We start from the raw sequence: 11,875 nt of genomic DNA, 5'->3' as shown, positions 1-11,875 counted from the left end.
TCCCTCTAAGCGAGATCCCAATTTCCCAATTTCGTCGGTCATCCAACGTGACGTCTCCGTTCCCTCCTTCAGGGAACGAGGGTTACCCTACATAACCGAGACGTTTCGTTGATTATCCAGCGAGAAGCGTTTGAATTCGCCGCACAATCATAAGGTTGCTGCGAGATTTAGTGAGAATCATTCAAATTCTGCACAGAATTCTCTGTTATAAACAGCACTGACATACGTCAGGAAACCAGAAGCGGTAACGCTAACTGTAACCATGGTATTGCGGTAGAAATAGTTGAATGCATTACATCATTCATTTCAGGGTTTGTACAACCTTTTGAGAGAGAAATTCAAACACTTTTCAATGACTTTCAAGCATTTCACACAACTATTTCCAGCATATTAAAGCTCTAAAATGATCCAGTTTGAATGTTATGTTTAATGGGATGACCAAAATATACTTTGTGGTAAACAAACACTTATGTAAAATAAAAAAAAATACATCAAATCATAATTGTAATCAGTAGTCAGCAGCAGAGGAGCACTTATTGGCTTTTTAGTCATTAATTTCTACTTTTTCTCAATATTCTGAAATTATACAATCACAAAATATCAAATGATCAAGAAATCAGATTTTGTCATAATTTTACACTTTTTAAGAAAAGTCACAAAGTGCCTTGAAAAGCAAACCTTTCTTCAACTTGCTAATAAATCACACATAATCACTGAAGTTGTTCAGTTCCATATACTAGAAGAATAATGGTACATTTAATAAGAGTTGGAATATATACATTTTCTATATAAAAATTAGATTGTTGTTGTTGTTAATAAAAGTAAATTTTGTATGCATCTTAACTCAAGCTTAGTCTGTATAAATAATAAACTAAAGAAAAACAAGAAATGAACATGAACTATTATTAGTAACTGCACTTGCAAAACAATAGTAATTTTATGATTAAATGATCTATATTTTAATACTCCACTGCTCTCAAATGTTAGTCTGGAGCCCTGTCTTGGGTTGATTTGTTTGCTTTTTGTTTGTTTTTTAAATATTTGTACATATTGGTTGTCTCTTTAATGATTTATATTTTTGTAAATATACTTTATAGTTATATGGATTCTTTTCACTTTGTATAATAAATCACTTTCGTTGGCAGTTCGTGTCCCTGCATTGTCTCTTGCTGCCTCCATCATTTTACAGATTTGCCACAATCTCAATGTTAATCCTTTTACCCCTAGACCATCTTAAAAGGGTCGTAACAAAAGTAAAGTACAGATACTCAAAAAGTGTACTTAAGTACAGTAATCAAGTAAATGTACTTCATTACTGTCCACCTCTGGTTGTCAGTATACTTACAGAAAAACATTAAAGAAAAACATTCTATTATTCTATTTCCTGCATTGTTATTTTTCTGCCTGTTCTGCATAGTTGAGGTGCTCTGGGAAGGCAATAACAACAAAAATAAAATAATTTGTACCTTTTGACTAACACTTAAACTCTAATGTGAATTTACAGTACCATTCAAAAGTTTAGGGGCTGTAAGATGTCTAATGTTTCTGAAAAGAAGTCTCTTATGCTCATCATTTATTCGATCAAAAATACTGTATTGTTGTGAAATATTCTTACAATTTAAATTAGCTTTTTTCTATGTGAATATATTGTAAAATGTAATATATTTCTGTGATCAAAGTTGAATTTTCAGCATCATTACTCCAGTCTTCAGTGTCACATGATCTTCAGAAATCATTCTAATATGCTGATTTGCTGCTCAAGAAACATTTCTGATTATTATCAGTGTTGAAAACAGTTGTGCTGCACAATATTTTTGTGCAAGCCATGATACATTTTATTTTTCAGGATTCTTTGAGAAACAGAAAGTTCAAAAGGACAGCATTTATTTGAAATAGAAATCTTTTGCAACATTATAAATGTCTTTACTGTCACTTTTGATCAATTTAATGCGTCCTTGCTGAACAAAACAATTAATGTTTGAACAGTAATGTGTTTTTTAAGGCCCTTTACCATGTGACTCAATATTGCCCAATACACTGCATCTCTAATTACGCAATTTGGTGCAGATGCTGATATTTATATGGCCAAAAAGTAAAATGAAATTCTGAGGCTTGTAAAGTAAATCAATGAGATCTTTATATGAGTACAGCAGATACTTGCATAAAATGATATAAATATCAGTCGTCACTCTATATCTCCAATAATATGTTTTAGTAAGATGAGATTGAAATGATTCAAACATATAATGCAATGCAATGCTGATTGAGAGAAGATGTGAGATGTTCTGGAGGCTTGTGAAGATCACTCCTCCGCTGAGGAACAGTGAAAGTAAAGCTTCTGGAAACAAACGCTCCTCAAAAGATCCTGAGGATCAGATTTGAGACGCACTGATTTTTCTAAAAAGTGATTGATGGAGAATCAAGTAAAGCAGAGCTGCTTCAGTCCAGTGAGTGTTCATCTGGAAATATTACTAGTTATTCTTACACTCTAAAAAATGCTGGGTTGTTTCAACCCAACTTTGGGTCAAATATGGACTAACCCAACTTTTGGGTTAAAATTTTAATGTAAAAATGTAACCCAATGGTTGGGTTAGTCAATATTTGACCCAAAGTTGGGTTGAAACAACCCAGCATTTTTTAGTGTGCGTTTACTTGATAAAATTCAGCAAAGATTTGACAGCAGAAAGACACGTGAAGCACCAGCTGAAGCGGGACGCTTGTACAATTACACTAAAAGAGCTTTTACTTAATAAAAAAGCATAATCTATCAATCAGAGGACAGAAGGCAGAGTAGACTGAGTGAAACAGGTTTAACAGCAATCATGTTGATCATGCGAAATGTGGGCTTTATAGTCCCTCATTCCACTAAATAAGCTGATTTTAAGTTGAAACAGTCTCATAATAATTTGACACCAATTAATCAATGAACGTTAAAGAACAAATCGTACCATCAAACCTTTTATGTCCGGTCATAAACGCGTCCCTCAGCTCTTCGCTCGTGTCGTCCATGAGCTTCTCAAAGTCCCGTGAGCTTCTCTGGCTGAAGTTCTCCTCCATTTCTGCGTTACAGCACGTTCTCTGAGGAGCGCAAACCCGCAGATCGTCTCCTACAGACCAGAGAGAGACACAGCAATGCAATTTTACACTGATGATAATCAGAAATGTTTCTTGAGCAGCAAATCAGCATATTAGAATGATTTCTGAAGGATCATGTGACACTGAAGAGTGCAGTAATGATGCTGAAAATTCAGCTTTGATCACAGAAATAAATTACAGTTTAACATATATTCACATAGAAAACAGCTATTTTAAACTGTAATAATATTTCACAATTTTTACTGTATTTTTGATCAAATAAATGCAGCCTTGGTGAGCAGAAGAGATGCATGAGATGGAAACAGACGGGGGCGTTCAAGTCCTTCACATCGAAATGACGACCCGTCAAAGTGAGTCCACAATCAAGCTGATTGTCAGTCACTCCACAGAATCTCTCATTATGATGGCTGATGGGCGACTCTCTTTGAGTCTAATAAAAGAAAGCGTTTACATTCACTTCAGTCCTCTCTCTCGTTTTGTTGTGGCTGTTCATGTAGGCAGCAGAGCTCACAGATTGTCTCAGCAACCGGTCATTTACATATTTTTGTTTGGTTTTGGAGTTGCATATTTCATGCGAGCTCAATTTGGGTTCAAAAGTTTCCAAGTCATTATTATATTTTAATAAAAAAAATAAATATAAATGCATACTGTATATAAATTACCAGGCGCAAACCTTATTTTATTTTTGATTTAAATAAAATAAAACAAATTAAAAATTAAAAAATTACATAAAAAATCTAAAATAAAAAATACAATTATATAAAATTAAAATAAAAGCTAAAATACAAAAAAACTAAACTAAACTTAAACAAAACAAAACAAAATATAATAAATATAATATATAATAAAAATTAAATTAAATTAAATATAATAAAATATAAAATATAATAAAAAATAATAAAAATAAAAATAAAATAATATATAATAAAAATAAATTAATATATAATTAAAATAAAATAATATTTAAATAAAATAAAACTAAATTAAATTAAATTAAATTAAATAATATATAATAAAATAAAATAAAATAAAATAATATATAATAAAAATAAAAATAAAATAAAATAAAATTTATTTTTGGGTGAACTAGGTCTTTAACTAAAGCGAACCTGCTATTTCCAGGTAAAAAACTTTTCCATTTGCACACAGAAAAGGCTATCACGCTCAATCCTCTTACTAAAACTAAATCGCATTATCTCATTTTTGACCTTCGTTTCCATTTCTGGCCAACTGTTTCTGAGGAAAAGGGGCCGTTTTCAAACTCCTTGTCTATTTAAGGTTCAAAATAATAATAAAAAATGTGCAAAACGGCATTAAAACCAGCACAAATCAAACCACCTCAGGCTGTTTATTTTGAATCTGCATGAAGATATGACACGGTGTACATTTGTGTGTTCATTTTCTGTTGGCTCTGTAATAAAATCAACATGAAAAGCATAGGAAAGCGTATTAATAAGGTCAACAGGGTCAATGTCGACTTTAAAATAATGCCAGCCAGTGACCCTGTTGATGAATGACTCTCCTGACAGTGATTTGTTGGACTGCGCGCATCCAGACGAAAACCTCTCGCCCATCAACAGCAATTCTATCTCTGATCATGAAGTCAAGGAGGTCACAAAATGTCAACAGCGTTATTTCAGTCTTTTGGTTGACCTCTGAGGCGCGGGAGAAATTACAGGACTGAGAACAGCACCAGACACACACATTCACCTACACCAAACATCAGTTTAGTTAAACAAAATCCCTTCATGCATCTGAGAAAACACACCCACACTGGAACACAAGCAGCGGCTGTAGGCCTGTTTGCACACACTGGGCTTTCAGCGTGTCTGCAAGAGTCTGGCATGCGACGAGGCCTCGTAAGATTGATTTAAATATATGGGAATTGCTGTTGAGAACCTCAGGAGCAGAGGACACATTTAGCACTGTTGACAAGCCAGCAGATGCTGGATGCTGTAAGTGTGATGCCTGTTTCTGTGCACCACGAGGCTTTTCGACTGAGATGTTGACATGATCTTCTCAAAACGCACAGGATAGAGAGAGCAACCGAAGAGGTTATGGGGTTCGATTTGGAAGTCCTCTTAGGTTTCTCTTCTTCTTATCAGCAAATAAAATAAAATAAAATAAAATAAAATAAAATAAAATAAAAAGTGTAATTGTACAAGCGTCCCGCTTCAGCTGGTGCTTCACGTGTCTTTCTGCTGTCAAATCTTTGCTGAATTTTATCAAGTAAACGCACTCTAAAAAATGCTGGGTTGTTTCAACCCAACTTTGGGTCAAATATGGACTAACCCAACTTTTGGGTTAAAATTTTAATGTAAAAATGTAACCCAATGGTTGGGTTAGTCAATATTTGACCCAAAGTTGGGTTGAAACAACCCAGCATTTTTTAGTGTGCGTTTACTTGATAAAATTCAGCAAAGATTTGACAGCAGAAAGACACGTGAAGCACCAGCTGAAGCGGGACGCTTGTACAATTACACTAAAAGAGCTTTTACTTAATAAAAAAGCATAATCTATCAATCAGAGGACAGAAGGCAGAGTAGACTGAGTGAAACAGGTTTAACAGCAATCATGTTGATCATGCGAAATGTGGGCTTTATAGTCCCTCATTCCACTAAATAAGCTGATTTTAAGTTGAAACAGTCTCATAATAATTTGACACCAATTAATCAATGAACGTTAAAGAACAAATCGTACCATCAAACCTTTTATGTCCGGTCATAAACGCGTCCCTCAGCTCTTCGCTCGTGTCGTCCATGAGCTTCTCAAAGTCCCGTGAGCTTCTCTGGCTGAAGTTCTCCTCCATTTCTGCGTTACAGCACGTTCTCTGAGGAGCGCAAACCCGCAGATCGTCTCCTACAGACCAGAGAGAGACACAGCAATGCAATTTTACACTGATGATAATCAGAAATGTTTCTTGAGCAGCAAATCAGCATATTAGAATGATTTCTGAAGGATCATGTGACACTGAAGAGTGCAGTAATGATGCTGAAAATTCAGCTTTGATCACAGAAATAAATTACAGTTTAACATATATTCACATAGAAAACAGCTATTTTAAACTGTAATAATATTTCACAATTTTTACTGTATTTTTGATCAAATAAATGCAGCCTTGGTGAGCAGAAGAGATGCATGAGATGGAAACAGACGGGGGCGTTCAAGTCCTTCACATCGAAATGACGACCCGTCAAAGTGAGTCCACAATCAAGCTGATTGTCAGTCACTCCACAGAATCTCTCATTATGATGGCTGATGGGCGACTCTCTTTGAGTCTAATAAAAGAAAGCGTTTACATTCACTTCAGTCCTCTCTCTCGTTTTGTTGTGGCTGTTCATGTAGGCAGCAGAGCTCACAGATTGTCTCAGCAACCGGTCATTTACATATTTTTGTTTGGTTTTGGAGTTGCATATTTCATGCGAGCTCAATTTGGGTTCAAAAGTTTCCAAGTCATTATTATATTTTAATAAAAAAAATAAATATAAATGCATACTGTATATAAATTACCAGGCGCAAACCTTATTTTATTTTTGATTTAAATAAAATAAAACAAATTAAAAATTAAAAAATTACATAAAAAATCTAAAATAAAAAATACAATTATATAAAATTAAAATAAAAGCTAAAATACAAAAAAACTAAACTAAACTTAAACAAAACAAAACAAAATATAATAAATATAATATATAATAAAAATTAAATTAAATTAAATATAATAAAATATAAAATATAATAAAAAATAATAAAAATAAAAATAAAATAATATATAATAAAAATAAATTAATATATAATTAAAATAAAATAATATTTAAATAAAATAAAACTAAATTAAATTAAATTAAATTAAATAATATATAATAAAATAAAATAAAATAAAATAATATATAATAAAAATAAATTAATATATAATTAAAATAAAATAATATTTAAATAAAATAAAACTAAATTAAATTAAATTAAATTAAATAATATATAATAAAATAAAATAAAATAAAATAATATATAATAAAAATAAAAATAAAATAAAATAAAATTTATTTTTGGGTGAACTAGGTCTTTAACTAAAGCGAACCTGCTATTTCCAGGTAAAAAACTTTTCCATTTGCACACAGAAAAGGCTATCACGCTCAATCCTCTTACTAAAACTAAATCGCATTATCTCATTTTTGACCTTCGTTTCCATTTCTGGCCAACTGTTTCTGAGGAAAAGGGGCCGTTTTCAAACTCCTTGTCTATTTAAGGTTCAAAATAATAATAAAAAATGTGCAAAACGGCATTAAAACCAGCACAAATCAAACCACCTCAGGCTGTTTATTTTGAATCTGCATGAAGATATGACACGGTGTACATTTGTGTGTTCATTTTCTGTTGGCTCTGTAATAAAATCAACATGAAAAGCATAGGAAAGCGTATTAATAAGGTCAACAGGGTCAATGTCGACTTTAAAATAATGCCAGCCAGTGACCCTGTTGATGAATGACTCTCCTGACAGTGATTTGTTGGACTGCGCGCATCCAGACGAAAACCTCTCGCCCATCAACAGCAATTCTATCTCTGATCATGAAGTCAAGGAGGTCACAAAATGTCAACAGCGTTATTTCAGTCTTTTGGTTGACCTCTGAGGCCTGTGAGAAATTACAGGACTGAGAACAGCACCAGACACACACATTCACCTACACCAAACATCAGTTTAGTTAAACAAAATCCCTTCATGCATCTGAGAAAACACACCCACACTGGAACACAAGCAGCGGCTGTAGGCCTGTTTGCACACACTGGGCTTTCAGCGTGTCTGCAAGAGTCTGGCATGCGACGAGGCCTCGTAAGATTGATTTAAATATATGGGAATTGCTGTTGAGAACCTCAGGAGCAGAGGACACATTTAGCACTGTTGACAAGCCAGCAGATGCTGGATGCTGTAAGTGTGATGCCTGTTTCTGTGCACCACGAGGCTTTTCGACTGAGATGTTGACATGATCTTCTCAAAACGCACAGGATAGAGAGAGCAACCGAAGAGGTTATGGGGTCCGATTTGGAAGTCCTCTTAGGTTTCTCTTCTTCTTATCAGCAAATAAAATAAAATAAAATAAAATTCTTTTTTGGATGAACAATTCCTTTAACTAAAGTGAACTTGTTTCTGTGCACCACAATGTTTATTTTAGGATCTCAAAACACTTATTTTTTTCAACTATTAGATTCCTTGCCTTCTTATCAGCAATAAAACAATAAATGAATTAAATGAAAATAAATACAAAAATAAAATAAAACATAAAATAAAATTATCAAATGAAAAATAAAATAAAATAAAATAAAAAGATATGTCATTTTTGGATGAACTATTCCTTTAACTTCTTCACCTTCTTATCGGCATTTAAAAAAATTAAAATTAAATGAAAATAAAATAAAACATAAAATGAAATAATCAAATAAACAATAACATAAAAATAAAAGACAATTAATTTTATACATAAAAGACAGATCATTTTTGGATGCACTATTTCTTTAAATAAAATGAACCTGTTTCTGTGCATCATAAGGTTTTTAGGCTGAAATGTTGATGGGATATTTTAGATTTCTCGCCTTCTTATCAGCAAATTAAATTTAATTAATTTATTAATACACATAAAATAAAATTGAAATAAAATAAAAAAGAATAATATTAGCCTGAGATGTTGACAGGATCTTCTCAAAAAGCACAGGATTGAGAGCAACCGAAGAGGTTACGGGGTTCAGTTTGGAGGTCCAGTGCTGGAACTAACTCTTAGATTCCTCACCTTCTTATCAGCAAAGGTGAACTGCAAAATATGCAGTTTATGCATATGCAAAAAAAAAAAATGCAAAACTCGTTACATGCAAATTTTCCTAAATAGTCTACTGTTGAAATATTATGAAGACCAAAAGAGCTCTGCGTGCACTTTTTTGGTTTTCTCAACATTTTTTGGTCAATGACTCATTTTAGGGTCCAGAATTCTTGCAACCTCACTCATAACTAAAATAAAGGTAAACCAAGGGCATAGGTTTGGTTTAAAAGTTGGTAGGAACCTACTGCAACCTTGAGATCAGTATTTTTAAAACAAACCAGTAATTAAAGCCATGACTCACAAGACCTTGACATAGGCTATTCAAATGTTGGTGTTAAGAATCTGCCACTGCATGAAAGGAAGTCTGGTAATATGCAAAATAACATAGTTCCCTAAAGTCTCATTCATTCAAACAAGATCACTGAAGCTGAACTCTGTTTCAAGCAAATCTTACAACAGTTTCAGGACATGTCTGCAACATCTGTGACTGAAATCTCCCCATGTATAACTATCAAATGACTCAAACCTAGAAGAATATGAACCATTAGCAAGCTACGGAACATTTCCGTCATTACTACCCAGGTAGTCAATGTTTAACGGGTAGTTCATGCCAATAAGTTGTCAGTCCGGGGCAAGTTGTCACAATAGGCCTTGCCATTAAACAGTCATTACATTACATTTAATCATTTAGCAGATGCTTTTATCTAAAGTGACTTACAAATGAGGACAATGGAAGCAATTAACACCAACAAAAGAGCAATGATGTGCAAGTGCTATAACAAGTCTCAGTTATCTTAATGCAGTACACATAGCAAGTTTTTTTTTATTATATAATAAATAAAAAGAAAACCGATAGAACAGAAAAAGAATAGAGCAAGCTAGTGTTAGAGGCCTTTTTTTGCTTTTGTTCATTGTGTAATAAATAAAAAGAAAACAAATAGAAATACAAAAGGATTAGAAAAGCTACTGTTAGTTTTTTTATTTGTTTGTTTGTTTTAAAAATCAAACCATATGATCTTTATAAACAGTCGATTGTATTCAATTAAACAATTAGACAATTATGTATCAAGATAACTTGTTAAACAGCTGAAATTGCAATGCTTTTCAAAGCAAACAATTACATTATAAATGTGACCCTGGAGCACAAAACCAGTCATAAGGGTCAATTTTTGGAAATTGAGATTTATGCTTCATCATGCAAAGCTTGGAAGCAATTAACACCAACAAAAGAGCAATGATGTGCAAGTGCTATAACAAGTCTCAGTTATCTTAATGCAGTACACATAGCAAGTTTTTTTTTATTATATAATAAATAAAAAGAAAACCGATAGAACAGAAAAAGAATAGAGCAAGCTAGTGTTAGAGGCCTTTTTTTGCTTTTGTTCATTGTGTAATAAATAAAAAGAAAACAAATAGAAATACAAAAGGATTAGAAAAGCTACTGTTAGTTTTTTTATTTGTTTGTTTGTTTTAAAAATCAAACCATATGATCTTTATAAACAGTCGATTGTATTCAATTAAACAATTAGATAATTATGTATCAAGATAACTTGTTAAACAGCTGAAATTGCAATGCTTTTGTCATAAGGGTCAATTTTTGGAAATTGAGATGTATGCTTCATCATGCAAAGCTGAATAAATAATCTTTCCATTGATGTATGGTTTGTTAGGATAGGACAATATTTGAAAATCTGGAATCTGAGGGTGCAAAAAAATCTAAATATTGAGAAAATCGTCTTTAAAGTTGTGCAAATTAAGTTCTTAGCAATGCATTTTAATAATAAAAAAATAAGTGTTAATATATTTACAGTAGGAAATGCACAAAATATCTTCATGGAACATGATCTTTACTTAATATCCTAATGATTATTGGCATAAAAGAAAAATCGATAATTTTGACCCACACAATGTATTATTCTGTTTTTGAACTAGACATATGAAACTAGCAAACACAACCAATGCAAAACAAGCACGGACTTTTTGACTTAAAACAAAACTGACATACTACAGACCGTGTGACAACTTGCCCCGGTCTCCCATATTAAGCGGCGTTTAAGCAGAAGACAGTGTTGTAATTCAATCGATACCTGCCGTTTCCTCGGTGGGAACATTTGCAAGACTGTAACCCAGGTCGGTAAACGCGTCTTTCACCTGGCTGCAGTTCAGCGCGTGAGGATCCGCTGCGACCGGGGCCAAAAGCGCGCACAGAACGGCAAACACAGCCGACATCGCGAGCTCCGCTGAGATCTGTTGAGTTATCCTCGTCCTGGAGTTATCTCTGAGAAAGCACGCGCCGATTCCTCTCTATTTGGGAGTCAAAACGCCTTGAGGTTTCCCATCGCGCGCTCTGACTGGAGTTCCTCGAGAGTTGAGATGCGAGTGAACCTGCTGCTGTCAGAATCAGATCCTCCACAGCGCTGGAACTTCACAGTTCTTCTCTCTCTACTTTCTTCTCTTTGACTGGAGGAAAGCGTGCGCGATATGTCATCAAAACGTTCTAAATGCGGTACAGCGCATAACTGGTTATCAGTCGCGATTTTCACGGCTATGGAATATTTGGAAAAATTTAAAAATTAGATTTACGAATTATCAGAATCAGAAGAATGAGTTTTATTGCCAGGTATGTTTACACATACGAGGAATTTGTTTTCATGACAGAAGCTCCACAGTGTAACAGAATGACAGTGACAGAAACAAAAACACAGATAATAAAAAATAGAAAAATAGAACAAGTAACTAAGGAATAAAAATATACAAATCGACAATTGTATGTACAGGTATATAACAATAGACAGTTGTATGTACAGGTATATTATGTGCAAATTGAAATGTAGACTGAGTATGAGTGTTAGATAAATAAGTGTATGAGTGAATAAATAGTGTGTGTTCCACAGTTATTGTCAAGTGTTCATGAGATGGATGGTCTGAGGGAAGAAACTGTTCCTGTGTCTGGTCGTTCTGGTGCTCAGAGCTCT

General features: G+C 33.4%; 1 protein-coding gene across 1 annotated transcript in view; it reads right to left on the bottom strand.

Annotated features, from left to right (window-relative positions):
- Nucleotides 1-11,129, bottom strand: part of LOC107558376 (glypican-6-like) — a 56,048-nt gene extending 44,919 nt beyond the window's left edge. Inside the window, exons 1-2 of the mRNA XM_016242040.1 lie at nucleotides 10,988-11,129; nucleotides 5,797-5,955 (exon numbers count right to left, since the gene is read on the bottom strand). Of these exons, the coding sequence (XP_016097526.1) occupies nucleotides 5,797-5,955; nucleotides 10,988-11,129 (301 nt within the window). The remainder of the gene's footprint in view (nucleotides 1-5,796; nucleotides 5,956-10,987) is intronic.
- Nucleotides 11,130-11,875: the final 746 nt, after the last annotated feature.

Source organism: Sinocyclocheilus grahami, unplaced genomic scaffold (genome assembly GCF_001515645.1).
Source record: "Sinocyclocheilus grahami isolate Dianchi unplaced genomic scaffold, SAMN03320097.WGS_v1.1 scaffold644.1, whole genome shotgun sequence".
Lineage (NCBI taxonomy): Eukaryota > Metazoa > Chordata > Actinopteri > Cypriniformes > Cyprinidae > Sinocyclocheilus > Sinocyclocheilus grahami.
The sequence above is the reverse complement of the archived record's forward strand: the minus strand, read 5'-3'. Positions and strand labels throughout refer to the sequence as shown.